This window comes from Oncorhynchus nerka, linkage group LG13 (genome assembly GCF_034236695.1).
Source record: "Oncorhynchus nerka isolate Pitt River linkage group LG13, Oner_Uvic_2.0, whole genome shotgun sequence".
NCBI classification, from domain to species: Eukaryota; Metazoa; Chordata; class Actinopteri; order Salmoniformes; family Salmonidae; genus Oncorhynchus; species Oncorhynchus nerka.
Genome location: NC_088408.1, coordinates 7,736,051 through 7,749,837, shown reverse-complemented (window position 1 = coordinate 7,749,837; position 13,787 = coordinate 7,736,051). Strand labels below are relative to the sequence as shown.

The following is a 13,787-nucleotide window of genomic DNA, read 5'->3' as shown; positions in this document are numbered from 1 at the left end:
GATCAACAACATTGTAGTTACTCCACAATACTAACCTAAATGACAGAGTGAAAAGAAGGAAGCCTGTACAGAATACAAATATCCCAAAACATGCATCCTGTTTTAATGTACTAAAGTATTTGTGGCATTTTTTTACACTTTCTTTCCTGAATAACATCCAGGGTAAACCCCAGCCGTCTACCCAGAGAGACAGATACAGTAACATCCAGGGTAAACCCCAGCCGTCTACCCAGAGAGACAGATACAGTAACATCCAGGGTAAACCCCAGCCATCTACCCAGAGAGACAGATACAGTAACATCCAGGGTAAACCCCAGCCATCTACCCAGAGAGAAAGTTATGCTATAAATTACATCCAGGGTGAACCCCAGCCATCTACCCAGGGAGACAGATACAGTAACATCCAGGGAAAACCCCAGTCATCTACCCAGAGAGACAGATACAGTAACATCCAGGGTAAACCCCAACCATCTACCCAGGGAGACAGATACAGTAACATCCAATGTAAACCCCAGCCGTCTACCCAGAGGTACTACAGTAACATCCAGGGTAAACCCCAGCCATCTACCCAGGGAGACAGATACAGTAACATCCAGGGTAAACCCCAGCCGTCTACCCAGAGAGACAGATACAGTAACATCCAGGGTAAACCCCAGCCGTCTACCCTGAGAGACAGATACAGTAACATCCAGGGTAAACCCCAGCCGTCTACCCAGAGGTACTACAGTAACATCCAGGGTAAACCCTAGCCGTCTACCCAGAGAGACAGATACAGTAACATCCAGGGTAAACCCCAGCCGTCTACCCAGAGAGACAGATACAGTAACATCCAGGGTAAACCCCAGCCATCTACCCAGAGAGACAGATACAGTAACATCCAGGGTATACCCCAGCCATCTACCCAGAGAGACAGATACAGTAACATCCAGGGTAAACCCCAGCCGTCTACCCAGAGAGACAGATACAGTAACATCCAGGGTGGCAAGTGTTCATCTTGATTTTTAATAAGAAACGTGAACACTGAAACAAAAACAATAAACGACAACGTGAAATAACTAAACCGAAACAGTACCGTGTGGACCAAACACTGACACGGAAAACAAACACCCACAACTCAAAAGTGAAACCAGGCTACCTAAATATGGTTCTCAATCAGGGACAACCAGGCTACCTAAGTATGATTCTCAATCAGGGACAACGATTGACAGCTGCCTCTGATTGAGAACCATACCAGGCTGAACACAGCAATCACAAATCATAGAAAAAGGAACATAGACAACCCACCCAACTCACGCCCTGACCGTACTAAAACAAAGACATAACAAAGGAACTAAGGTCAGAACGTGACACCAAAAGAGCCCTCTTTGGCCTTATGGCTGGAATGTTAAACATTTTCATAATTTCATTATTATTATTATTTAAAAAAAAATCACAATGAAAATCTGTTTGTTCTATGTCAAACAGTTATTTTATATTTTAGTCTTCTGTGATGTATAATAAAGTGTAAATGTTTACTCTATATCTGACGTGGTGCAGGTCATGGTAAAGGTGTCTTCTTTTTTAAACCCATAACCAGGTGTGTGAGGTGTATACTTTTGTTTCAAAGTAGATTTGTTTTAAGACTACCAGGAATCACACTGTGTTACCCTGATTTAGCCCACTGCAGTTAAAAGGTTAAGGGTCATCACCTGCCCTGGGTTAGCTCTGTCTGTCTGTCTGTCTGTCTGTCTGTCTGTCTGTCTGTCTGTCTGTCTGTCTGTCTGTCTGTCTGTCTGTCTGTCTGTCTGTCTTTGAGAAATTAATACATTCCTAAATGTATCAGTACCTAGATTAATTAAATGTCACTCTTTCAATCTGGCTTTAGACCCCCCCCATTCTACCACTACAGCATTAGTGAAATTTACTAATGACCGAGGCCAACTAACTGGTGCCATTTTCCTTGATTAATCAAAAGTATTTGATTTTAGTTGATCATTCTATCTTACTATGAAAACTTCAAAACATTGGTTTCACTAACAGATCACTGAACCAGTTCCATGCATTTCTTAGCAATAGAAAACAACATGTTTTCAATGGACAAAAATGATAACCTGTTGGACTCGGTAGAGGTGTTCCTCAAGGCTCACTATTGGCTCCCCTTCTTTTCTCTCAATTCATAAATGAATTGCCTCTAATTTGTCCGAATACTCATGTTCACTTATACACGGATGATCCAGTGCTCTATACATCAGGGTTAAATATGTTGCAGATACAAGCAACTCTCCAAGATCATTTTTACACTTTAGCAAATATGGTTTTAAATCAAAACAAAGCCCTATGTTTGGCCCGTGGCAAAGAATAAACTCCATAGCTGGGTTTGAGGATAGATTCTGAACTATCTTTTGGAGAGCATATTGATTAGACAAACAATTAACTGTAAGCTTAGATTACTTGGGTTGTAGCAGTAGTTGTGTTCGTAGCAGTATTAGTAGCTGTAGTTTTAGGAGTAGCTGTAGTTTTAATAGTTGTATTTATAGTATTAGTTTTATTAGTTGTATTTATAGTATTCGTTTTAATAGTTGTATTAGTAGTATTAGTTTTAATAGTTGTATTACAGTTTTTCTCAGTCGCTTTGGTGCATTTTTCACATCATCCCTAACATGTGCAAAATAATAAGTGCATTTCTCAGAACAATTTGTACAAATTGCAATATACAATAGATATGTTTCTAAAGCTAGTCAGTCACTAAAAATCCTTAGTACATCTCTCAAAAGTAAATATTCATGCCAATGATCATGTCAGTGTCATCAGAATGATAAGTCATTGAGTCATTGTTCACGAACAAGGTCGTCAAAATGTTTAGGCATGTTGTCAATGTAACTGTGTACTTTGACAGTGTTGCCTGATGTAAACTTAGGCTACAGTTTGGATGACAGTTACTGTATTGAAAATGCACAAGGCTACACTTCTATGGCATATATCAATTTCAACAGTACTATTTACATATTACTGTATGTGGGTTATTGATTGAAAGAGACTGGACAACCCAAGGGGCACAAAGGAAAAAAACTAAATTAGAAAGAAACACAGGAAACCACCCCTAAGGCACAACTTTGCCCGCAGCACTGCTATGCTGTCTCTACACATCCAGAAGTTCCTGTCTGTCGGCCCACATATTCTCATCCACATCACACCGGATATTTTCCCTCCCAATGCAATGTGGAAAGAATCTTTTGGAATGCCTTATCCATCCTCTGCAGGCGTCTACTGTGATGTCCTGACATGCTGCATCCATTGCAGCCAGCAGGGTCATCTATGTGTGTGGCTGACGATCGTACACCTTCCACCTCCATGCTGAAAATGACTCCTCAATTGGGTTAAGGAATGGTGAATAAGGTGGGAGGAATTATATGAGCATCCTCGGGTGGCTCACAAACCATTGCCTTATGATGTTTGATCGATGGAAACTCACATTATCACAAATGACCACATACTTTGGCAAATCCTCTCTAAGCAGACCCCTCTCATCATCAGGGATGAGAGCCCTGTAGAGAGTCTCTAAAAAGTTGAGTAGATGCTGGGTGTCGTATGGCCCTATAAGGGGGATATGGGTTAGGACACCATGCTCCGAAATAGCAGCACACATGGTGATATTTCCTCCCCGTTGGCCTGGTAAATCCACAGTAGCTCTGTGACCGATGATATTCCGACCCAGCCTTCTGCATTTGGTCAGGTTGAAGCCAGCCTCATCCACGTATACAAAGTTGTGAGAGGGTTCACTTGATTCCAACTCCATTATACGCTATATCCCAGAACACACAGTTGAATTTGTTTTGGTAAGGAAGAGTGACATAAAATGTACATATATTGCATGTTCCTTCCACAGCAATGGAAATGTGTGCAGTTTATGCTTACTGTACTATGTATCACTATAAAATGTTGCTGTAAAGTAGTTCCATAGATAAATGTTTTACCTGTACATACTGGTACCGTAGCTCCTTAACTCTGTCCTCATTCCTTTGGAATGGTACACGGTACAGCTGTTTCATACTCATCTGGTTTCTATGCAGCACCCTGTCGATGGTTGAGATGCTAACCGTATGGATGTTTTCAAAGACATCGTTGTCTTCTATAATGGTCCTTTGTATTTCCCTGAGTCTCATGGCATTGTTTACTCGGACCATGGTGCAAATAGCCTCCTCCTGCTGACGTGTGAAAAGGCGTCCTCTGCCACCGGTTTGAGGTAATCTTGCAGTCCTATGTGGGGAAATGCAGTGATGCATCGCACACTTTCACATAGACAAAAACTATGCGAACACACATTTTACTGTAGAACATACAGGTGGGTGCATGTAAGGTGCAGTATGTATCTGTATAGAGTATATTTCTGTATGCTGTGAAATACATTTACATTTACATTTAAGTCATTTAGCAGACGCTCTTATCCAGAGCGACAAGTGGACTACTGTAATATGAAGCATTGTAGGAAGTATACAGTATATTGCTTATATACAGTAACAGTGCACTGTACATTGGTGGACATACCTGTTCTCTCTTCGAAACGTTTGAACTATTGAGGACACGGTTGATCTCCCAATATTCGGCTGCACCCTTCGACCCGTCTCAGCCATTGTAAGGCCATGATTGACAACATGGTCTACAATAGTGGCCCTTATGTCATCAGATATGCGCCTATGTCCTCTTCTGCCTCTTCCTCTGTTTTGCCTTCCACCACGCATCCTTGCTCCTCTTCTTCCTCCTCTTGGCTGTTGACCCTGTTCGTTTCCTGGTCCATCCATTATTGGAAAATTGCAACTCTGTGTTGTGGTCTGTCTATATATGCTTGGCAATTGATTCTTCATGAGATGCAACTTTGAGCAATTTAGACAACTGGTTGATTGTTGGTTGAACTAACACTTTTACATTCCTTCATGAGTGAGGGTCAATTTCACCTGCACGATTCATCAATTCACGTTTTTGTACAAAAGGTCTAATAGAAATGTGTAAAACTATGCTTGACAGTTTATGACAAATAGTTCAACAATTTTGCATGTAATGGCTTATTCAAGGAACTAATGCCTAGATGTTTTGAGGGGTAAGACTATTCAACAGAGAACCATCTACTATATTTTGATCAACATGACATGAGCAATTGATAATGTGGAAAAAGCTGACACTTGTACATTATCAATTGCAATTTGTTCAAAGGAATAAGAAATTGCTTTAATGATGTGCACAAGTGACTAGATGATTTGGAATTTGTACAAGTAGTATCTGTAGTATCTGGGATCTACATCTGTTTATATTAGTTACTGTGCTGTTACTAAGCAGTAATGCATTACGGCAGTGTTACGTTACTACACCTAATAGGAAATGCACATGCGCACTGGAATGCCGGGAACTGTAGAGCACGAGGGGTTTTTGACTAAACGACAACTAACTGTACTCCCGTCTCCTGCCTGGTCATTTCTCCACAACACAAATATTACAGTGGCGACGAGGTGATTAAACTACATAAACGGACATTGCTTGAAGGGAAGAATGTTGCGTGAGTAATGAAACTAATTTTTTTAAAAATGTAATTCGTCAGTTATTTCTTTATTTTATTTCGCCAGTAGAGTAGGCTAAACACTGCTAGCACTGCTAGTATAGTATTCAGGAGCTGCCAAGTAGCAAGACTATTGGAGTCCAGAATAGCGACACTGCCCTCTGGTGGTTAAATAAAAGAAACTGTCATTGAACCCATTGAAATTAGGCGATCTCAGTGGAGAAATATTGTCAAGGGGAAGAAAAAAAAGGAAGAAGGGACGTAACACGGTGTGTACATTAATACAAATGAGTGCAGTGAATGAAGTAATTGCAGAAACTTCTGAAGTGAAGAAGTAGATGAATATTCAGAAAATTAAGGAATATAAGGAAACTGAACAATTAACTGTGAAAATGGCAACCATTGGTCGAGTACCAGAGTTTGAGGCTACAAAAGAGGATTTTGATTCCTATTTGGAGCGTTTTGAGCGTTGGCTGGCTGCAAATGAAATCAAAGATGGAAAGAAAGCAGACGTATTTCTCAGTGTTTTGGGTCCAACTGAGTATGGATTGCTGAAAGGTCTCATTGAACCAATGAAAGCAGTGGAGTTGAACTATGCAGAACTGACTGAAACTCTTTCAAGGTATTTCAAGCCTAAGCCAATTCTCATTGCAGAACGTTTCAGATTTTACCAACGTCACCAGAGTCAAGGGGAAACCGTGGCTGACTACATCCTTGCTTTGAAAAGGCTGGCAAGTACATGTGAGTTTGCACGATTTCTTGATGATGCTCTCCGAGACAAGTTTATATGTGGTCTCACAGGTGAAGCATATCACAGAAGGCTCCTGTCAGAGAAGGACCTGACCTTTATGAAAGCCTGTGATATAGCACTTGGACTCGAGCTTGCCCACAGGGATACTATTGAGCTATCGGGACATGCAGAACGTCAGAAAGGTGTTCACAAGGTCAGTGATGCACGTGGTGAAAAAAGCTCACAAAAGTCACACTTTTTTCAGTCCCGTCCTCAAGGTTACACAAGAACAAAGCAGCCCACATCTCAAAGGTCTAAGCCAAGTTGCTACAGATGTGGGGGAGATAATCATCAGCACAGTGAATGTCGATTCCAAAAGGAAAAGTGCCACAATTGTGGAAAGGTTGGACATTTACAGAGAGTGTGTAAAGCCTCGAAACGCACGGCAAGAGCGCACAAAGTGTCAGACGCAGCACAAGACGAGGAAGGTACAACTGAAACAGTATTGGAACTGTTCACAGTGTACACGGCTCAACAACTAAAAGATGGAATCTATCTCAACATGGAGTTAGCGGGAAAACCAGTAAAAATGCAGCTGGACACTGGAGCGTCTGTATCCCTGGTTCCAGAGAGACTCTACAAAGAAAAACTGAAAGAGTGCCCTCTTCAGCCCGCGTCCATCCGCCTTTCATCATACACTGGTGACACTATTCCTGTGTTAGGGCAGATCCAGGTACCAGTCCGGTATGAGGGGAAGGAGTGGACGCTACCGCTTGTCATTGTTAACCTCTTCAGTCGACCCTCTACTTTTTTGAACATTCTGTTAAAAATCGCGCAACATTTCAGCGCCCTGCTACTCATGCCAGGAATATAGTATATGCATTTGCTTAGTCTGTGTGGATAGAAAACACTCAGACGTTTAAAAAACTGGTTAAATCACTGCTGTGGCTTTACCAGAACGGCATTTACATCGAAAAGCACAGGAAAAACTGATCACTGAAAATGGGGAAAATATATCCATGCGCTACTTGAACCCATTGATAAACGTGAACCACAATTAATTGACTGAGGTTGCAGTACCTACAGCTTCCACAGGGTGTCTAGAGTCTTGTCATTTCCCTTCGAGTTTTTTCTTGGTCAAACACATACACGACATCAGATCTAATCCGGTCTAGGACCGGATATTTTCGTTGAGTTTCTAGCCGGACATTTTTCCAGACGGACAGCTAATAATCTTTACATCGCCTCCTGATGAATTTTATCGCTTATTAACGTTTACTAATACCTAAAGTTGCATTACAAACGTATTTCGAAGTGTTTTGTGAAAGTTTATCGTCGACTTTTGAATTTTAAAAATGACGTTACGTTTTGAAACGATGTTTTTTTCGTTTATCACACAGTCTACATATAACGATATCTAGGCTTTATATGGACCGATTTAATCGAAATAAAGACCCAAATAGTGTTTATGGGACATCTAGGAGTGCCAACAAAGAAGATGGTGAAAGGTAATGAATGTTTTCTATTTTATTGTGCGGTTTGTGTAACGCCGAAATGCTAATTATTTTGTTTACGTCCCCTGTGGGTCTTTTGGGGTGTTGCATGCTATCAGATAATAGCTTCTCATGCTTTCGCCGAAAAGCATTTTAAAAATCTGACTTGTTGCCTGGATTCACAACGAGTGTAGCTTTAATTCGATACCCTGCATGTGTATTTTAATGAACTTTTGAGTTTTAACTAATACTATTAGCATTTAGCGTAGCGCATTTGCATTTCCAGAGCTCTAGTTGGGACGCAAGCGTCCCGGGTAGAAGCAACAGGTTAAAGGAGAAAAATCAGCCTTGCTAGGCAGAAACTGGCTACAAAAGATCAAGTTGAACTGGGGAGAAATCTTCAGTCTGAGAAATGACAAACCAGTGAGTCAGGCTACACTCACTAACATGCTGGAGAAGCACAAAGAACTTTTTAAAGATGGCTACGGTGAAATACAAGACTTCACAGCAAAAGTCAGAGTGCAAGAAGGAACCAAGCCTATCTTTCACAAACCACGTCCAGACCGCCTACAGAAGAATAACATAATAACGAAAGTAGCGAGGAGCGACTGGGCCGCTCCGATTGTTGTAGTCCCAAAGAAAGACAAGACCGTCAGAATGTGCGGTGACTACAAGGTCACAGTAAATCGCTGCATACTACCAGAGGAATATCCACTACCAAACGCTGAAGATCTGTTTGCCACTCTAGCTGGTGGGAAGGTTTTCAGTAAGCTGGACCTGGCATTCGCTTATCAGCAACTGAAGCTGGATCCGGAGTCAGAACAGTATCTGACCATCAATACACACAAGGGGCTATTCAGATTCAATCGCTTGGCCTATGGAATCTCGACAGCTCCAGCGATATTCCAACAAACAATGGATCAGATCTTGGACGGTATAGACCATGTTGTGTGCTTCATGGACGACATCCTCGTGTCAGCACCAACCATTGGAGAGCACCTTGTAGTGCTGGACAAAGTGATGTCAAGACTGGAGAAATACGGAGTGAGAATGAAACGCAGCAAGTGTGAGTGGAGTGTCTCGGATACAAGATTGATGCACAAGGCCTGCACCCAACCAACAGCAAGGTGGAAGCAATCGTAAACGCTCCAGCACCCACAAATATCTCAGAGCTGAGGTCATTTTTGGGGCTCCTGAACTATTACGGAAAGCTTGTGGCAAACTTGTCCACATTGTTGCATCCGCTTCACTAACTGCTGCAGGCCGATACAAAGTGGAATTGGTCCCCACAATGCGAAGAAGCATTCAAGACTTGCAAACAGCGTCTGCTAAAGAGCAAGTGGCTTGCCCACTATAACACAGAGATGAAGCTGAGACTCGCGTGTGATGCATCTCCATACGGAGTAGGAGCCGTCATCTCACATGTTCTACCATCAGGTGAAGAACACCCTATTGCATTTGCATCACGGACTCTGTCACCAAGTGAGAAAAATTATGATCAAATTGAGAAGGAAGCCCTGAGCATAATATTCGGAGTGAAGAAGTTTCACAAATACCTCTACGGAAGGAAGTTCCAACTGCTGACAGATCACAAGCCTCTGTTGGCCATCCTTGGACCAAAATCAGCTATACCAACCCTTGCGGCACTTCGAATGCAACGTTGGGCTCTGATATTGTTAGCCTACGACTACGAGATTGAGTACAGACGATCCAGTGATCTCGCAAATGCCGATGCACTATCGAGACTACCGTGCAATAGTGACTCCGACAGTGAAGATGATAGAGCAGTCTTCCAGATCTCTCTCATTGATGAACTGCCCATATCTGCTTCTGACATAGCAGAGGAAACAAGGAAAGACCCAGTGCTTTCCAAAGTCTTGGACTTAACATTAGGCGGTTGGCCAACCTTCGTAAATGACGATAACCTTCGTCCATTCATCGACAAGAAAGACCAGTTGTCCACTGATCAAGGGTGTGTTCTGTGGGGATCAAGGGTGGTGGTACCTCACAAATTCCAGAGGAGACTGCTATCTGACCTACATGAGGGACATCCAGGGATCACTCGAATGAAAGCACTCGCTCGCAGTTATCTGTGGTGGCCTGGACTGGATCAGGACATTCAACAGCATGTAGGCCACTGCTCACCTTGTGAAGCTGTTCGCAACAAGCCTGCTGCTGCACCTCTTCATCCATGGTCCTGGGCTGCTACACCTTGGGAACGCATCCATGTGGATTACGCCGAAATTGACAAGCAACATTTCCTTGTTGTCGTCGATGTCCATTCCAAGTGGATGGAAGTGTTCCCTACTCAACTGACCACAGCTGAGAAGACCATCAATCTTCTCAGACACCTGTTTGCATCCTTTGGACTAGTCAAGGAGCTCGTATCGGACAATGGCCCTCCGTTCACGTCAAACGATTTTGAAATGTTTCTCAAGAACAATGGAGTAAGGCACATCCTGTCACCACCTTACCATCCGGCATCAAACGGAGCAGTGGAGAGAGCCGTGCAAACCTTTAAGAAGGCCTGGACTAGACTCGAGGTTCAGTCTGTGCCCACCCACCAAAGGCTTCCCCGGTTCCTGTTTACTTACCGTAACACCCCACACACAGTAACGGAATGTACACCAGCTGAACTGTTTCTGAAACGCCAACCACGTACCCGCCTGACATTGTTGAAACCAGACTTGTCAAGCACTGTGGCAAAGCACCAGCTACAGCAGAAGAAAGCTCATGACAGACACTCAAAGACTGTCAGAGAATTCAAAGAGGAAGAGAGGGTGATGGTACGGGATTTCAGACACCCCAAGCGCCTGTGGAACTCAGGTGTGATCTTGCAACGCAGAGGACCTTTGACTTACCAATTCCAAATTGGTCATCGCCAGGTCAACGTTCATGTGGATCATCTGCTACGGTCCAACGCCCCAACAGAGACATACCGAGAGAACAAGAACAATAACGACTCCCAGGACTATTCTCCTGCCTGTGGACGTACGGGAGAGACAGAGCCTGACCTTCCACCCGAAGCTGGCCCACCACAGGAAGCCCAGGAGGAGCGGAGATATCCTATTCGACAGCGAAGGGCACCTCAAAGGCTTAACCTGTGAGTTGAGCTGGTTAAGGAGGTAACGGACAGTAAAACAAACACTTTAATATGTCCTAGATAAAAGGGAAGAAAAAGGACATTACCTGGGTTAGTTATTAGGACACAAACTCCATCTTCGGGGCAGAATAATCCCCTGGATTTGTGCTGGGCTCTGAAAAGTCTGCTTCAACCCAGTAGTTGAAAAATGTTTAAGAATGCATCGTTCATATATTGCATTAGTAGTTACCTAACATATTTACCTTGTTCTCTGGGAGTTAAACACTATGGGGGAGGAGTGTAGTATCTGGGATCTACATCTGTTTATATTAGTTACTGTGCTGTTACTAAGCAGTAATGCATTACGGCAGTGTTACGTTACTACACCTAATAGGAAATGCACATGCACACTGGAATGCCGGGAACTGTAGAGCACGAGGGGTTTTTGACTAAACGACAACTAACTGTACTCCCGTCTCCTGCCTGGTCATTTCTCCACAACACAAATATTACAGTATCAAGAATTGCACTTTTGATCTAAGAAATGCACCAAAGCGACTGAGAAAAACTGTAGTAGTATTAGTTTTAATAGTTGTATTAGTAGTATTAGTTTTAATAGTTGTATTTATAGTATTCGTTTTAATAGTTGTATTAGTAGTTGTAGCAATCGTTTTAATCATTGTATTTATAGTTCTATTAGTTGCAGGCCTGTTAGTAGTTCATGTAAATTATTACTACCTTGTGATTAGACAGTTTCCATATTGTTTAAGTGTTGTTGTTTTTTTTTACACTTGAAAGCGAGATGGTGCATCAAGAGATTATCCTGCAAAATTTCAAATAAATACAAATGCAATTTATACAGAAAATGTGCATTAAAATCCATAAACTGTATTTCAAGTTGTATTTCAAGTTATATGTCAATATTTTAGGTTGACAATAATTATTTTACACAATTTGATATATCACATACTTTACTTTTATTTTCCTGCATAATTAAAATCAGGATTATGCCTCTACTGCCATTCATTCCAATTGGACGGGTTTGGATTTCTGTCTAACCAATATGGCTGCCATTTTCAGCCTATTCTGGAACTTTGAGGGTTTATGAAATACTGTAGATAATCTAGTAATTTAATAGGATCTCTATGGTTAAATCTGACAGGCATGACTGTCTCTGTAGTTAGAGTGAAAGATTAGTACTCTATTCATCTCTTTGTGATGCTATTGTATTGTTCTGTGGGTGCTAGAATTTTGCTGCACTAGTTACCTGGACAACAATGTGTTCTACAGTCTAAATTCTTTAGTGTTGTCACTGATAGAATCCCAGTGTTCTTCTTCCCACATCTCGGACTCCCTCACAGCTGCAGCTCAAGACACCTAAGGTATGATAACAATGCACACCATTATTAGGCATATCTAACTCACATACATTTACATATGTTTCAAATCTGTTATAGTTTTTGTTCAAAACTAAAGACAAAATATATTTCATAAACAGCTGACCAACAATCAAAATAGTTCTCAATGAGAATAATTGTAGCTATGAATAAATGGTAAAACAATAATTAATTCCACTAGCACTTAAATATGAATTTCTTACACTAGCACTAATGAATACTCAGGGAGAAAAAGGTGTAGATTCACGCGCAGGTGTTTATTTCACCTTCGCAGAAGGCAGGAATCGTGGTCACAGACAGGCAATGGTCATACACAGGTAGGCAAACAGGCCAGGTGAATCAAAACTAGGACTGAAGGCTATAACTGGTTCTCACAAACGAGCTAGGAAAAGGCTTAGTAAACACAAAGAAACAGGGCTACGTTCCAGAACACATAGAAACAGGGCTACGTTCCAGAACAAATAGAAACAGGGCTACGTTCCAGAACAAATAGAAACAGGGCTACGTTCCAGAACACAAAGAAACAGGGCTACGTTCCAGAACACATAGAAACAGGGCTACGTTCCAGAACACATAGAAACAGGGCTACGTTCCAGAACACACAGAAACAGGGCTACGTTCCAGAACAAATAGAAACAGGGCTACGTTCCAGAACACAAAGAAACAGGGCTACATTCCAGAACACACAGAAACAGGGCTACGTTCCAGAACAAATAGAAACAGGGCTACGTTCCAGAGCACAAAGAAACAGGGCTACGTTCCAGAACACATAGAAACAGGGCTACGTTCCAGAACACATAGAAACAGGGCTACGTTCCAGAACACACAGAAACAGGGCTACGTTCCAGAACAAATAGAAACAGGGCTACGTTCCAGAACACAAAGAAACAGGGCTACGTTCCAGAACACACAGAAACAGGGCTACGTTCCAGAACAAATAGAAACAGGGCTATGTTCCAGAACACATAGAAACAGGGCTACGTTCCAGAACACATAGAAACGGCTACGTTCCAGAACACATAGAAACAGGGCTACGTTCCAGAACACATAGAAACAGGGCTACGTTCCAGAACACAAAGAAACAGGGCTACGTTCCAGAACACAAAGAAACAGGGCTACGTTCCAGAACACATAGAAACAGGGCTATGTTAAATATAAATTCATTACACTAGCACTAAATATGATTTAATATTTACATACTAATTTTGAATGAATTACACTACCACAAAACTATACAGGGCAGTAAACATGGATCAGAGATACTTCCCCCCCCTTTCTCCCTCCTGTTACTAGTGTGGTCTTAGTGACGTGCTGAAGGCAAGGGTAGCAGAGTTGGGGTTAAGTAGAATTGAAGGCAGTCAATTCAGGAAGTAAACTGAAAATCCAATTCACTAATATGTTTTGTTGTTGTATATTTTCAATGAATTCTAAATATTCTGAAAGTAGAAGCTGTTTATACATTTTTTAAACATTTATCCATTTTGAAATTTTACATTCAAATCACTTCCTGAATTGATTGCCTTCAATTTCTTATTGACCCCAAACATGCAAAGCAGTG

At 41.9% G+C, this 13,787-nt stretch overlaps 1 protein-coding gene across 1 annotated transcript in view; it reads right to left on the bottom strand.

Annotated features, from left to right (window-relative positions):
- The window catches only part of LOC115122081 (visual system homeobox 2-like), a 52,254-nt gene extending 42,311 nt beyond the window's left edge, over window positions 1-9,943 (bottom strand). The window contains 1 exon segment of the mRNA XM_065026095.1: window positions 9,896-9,943. Coding sequence (XP_064882167.1) covers window positions 9,896-9,943 — 48 coding nt within the window.
- Window positions 9,944-13,787: the final 3,844 nt, after the last annotated feature.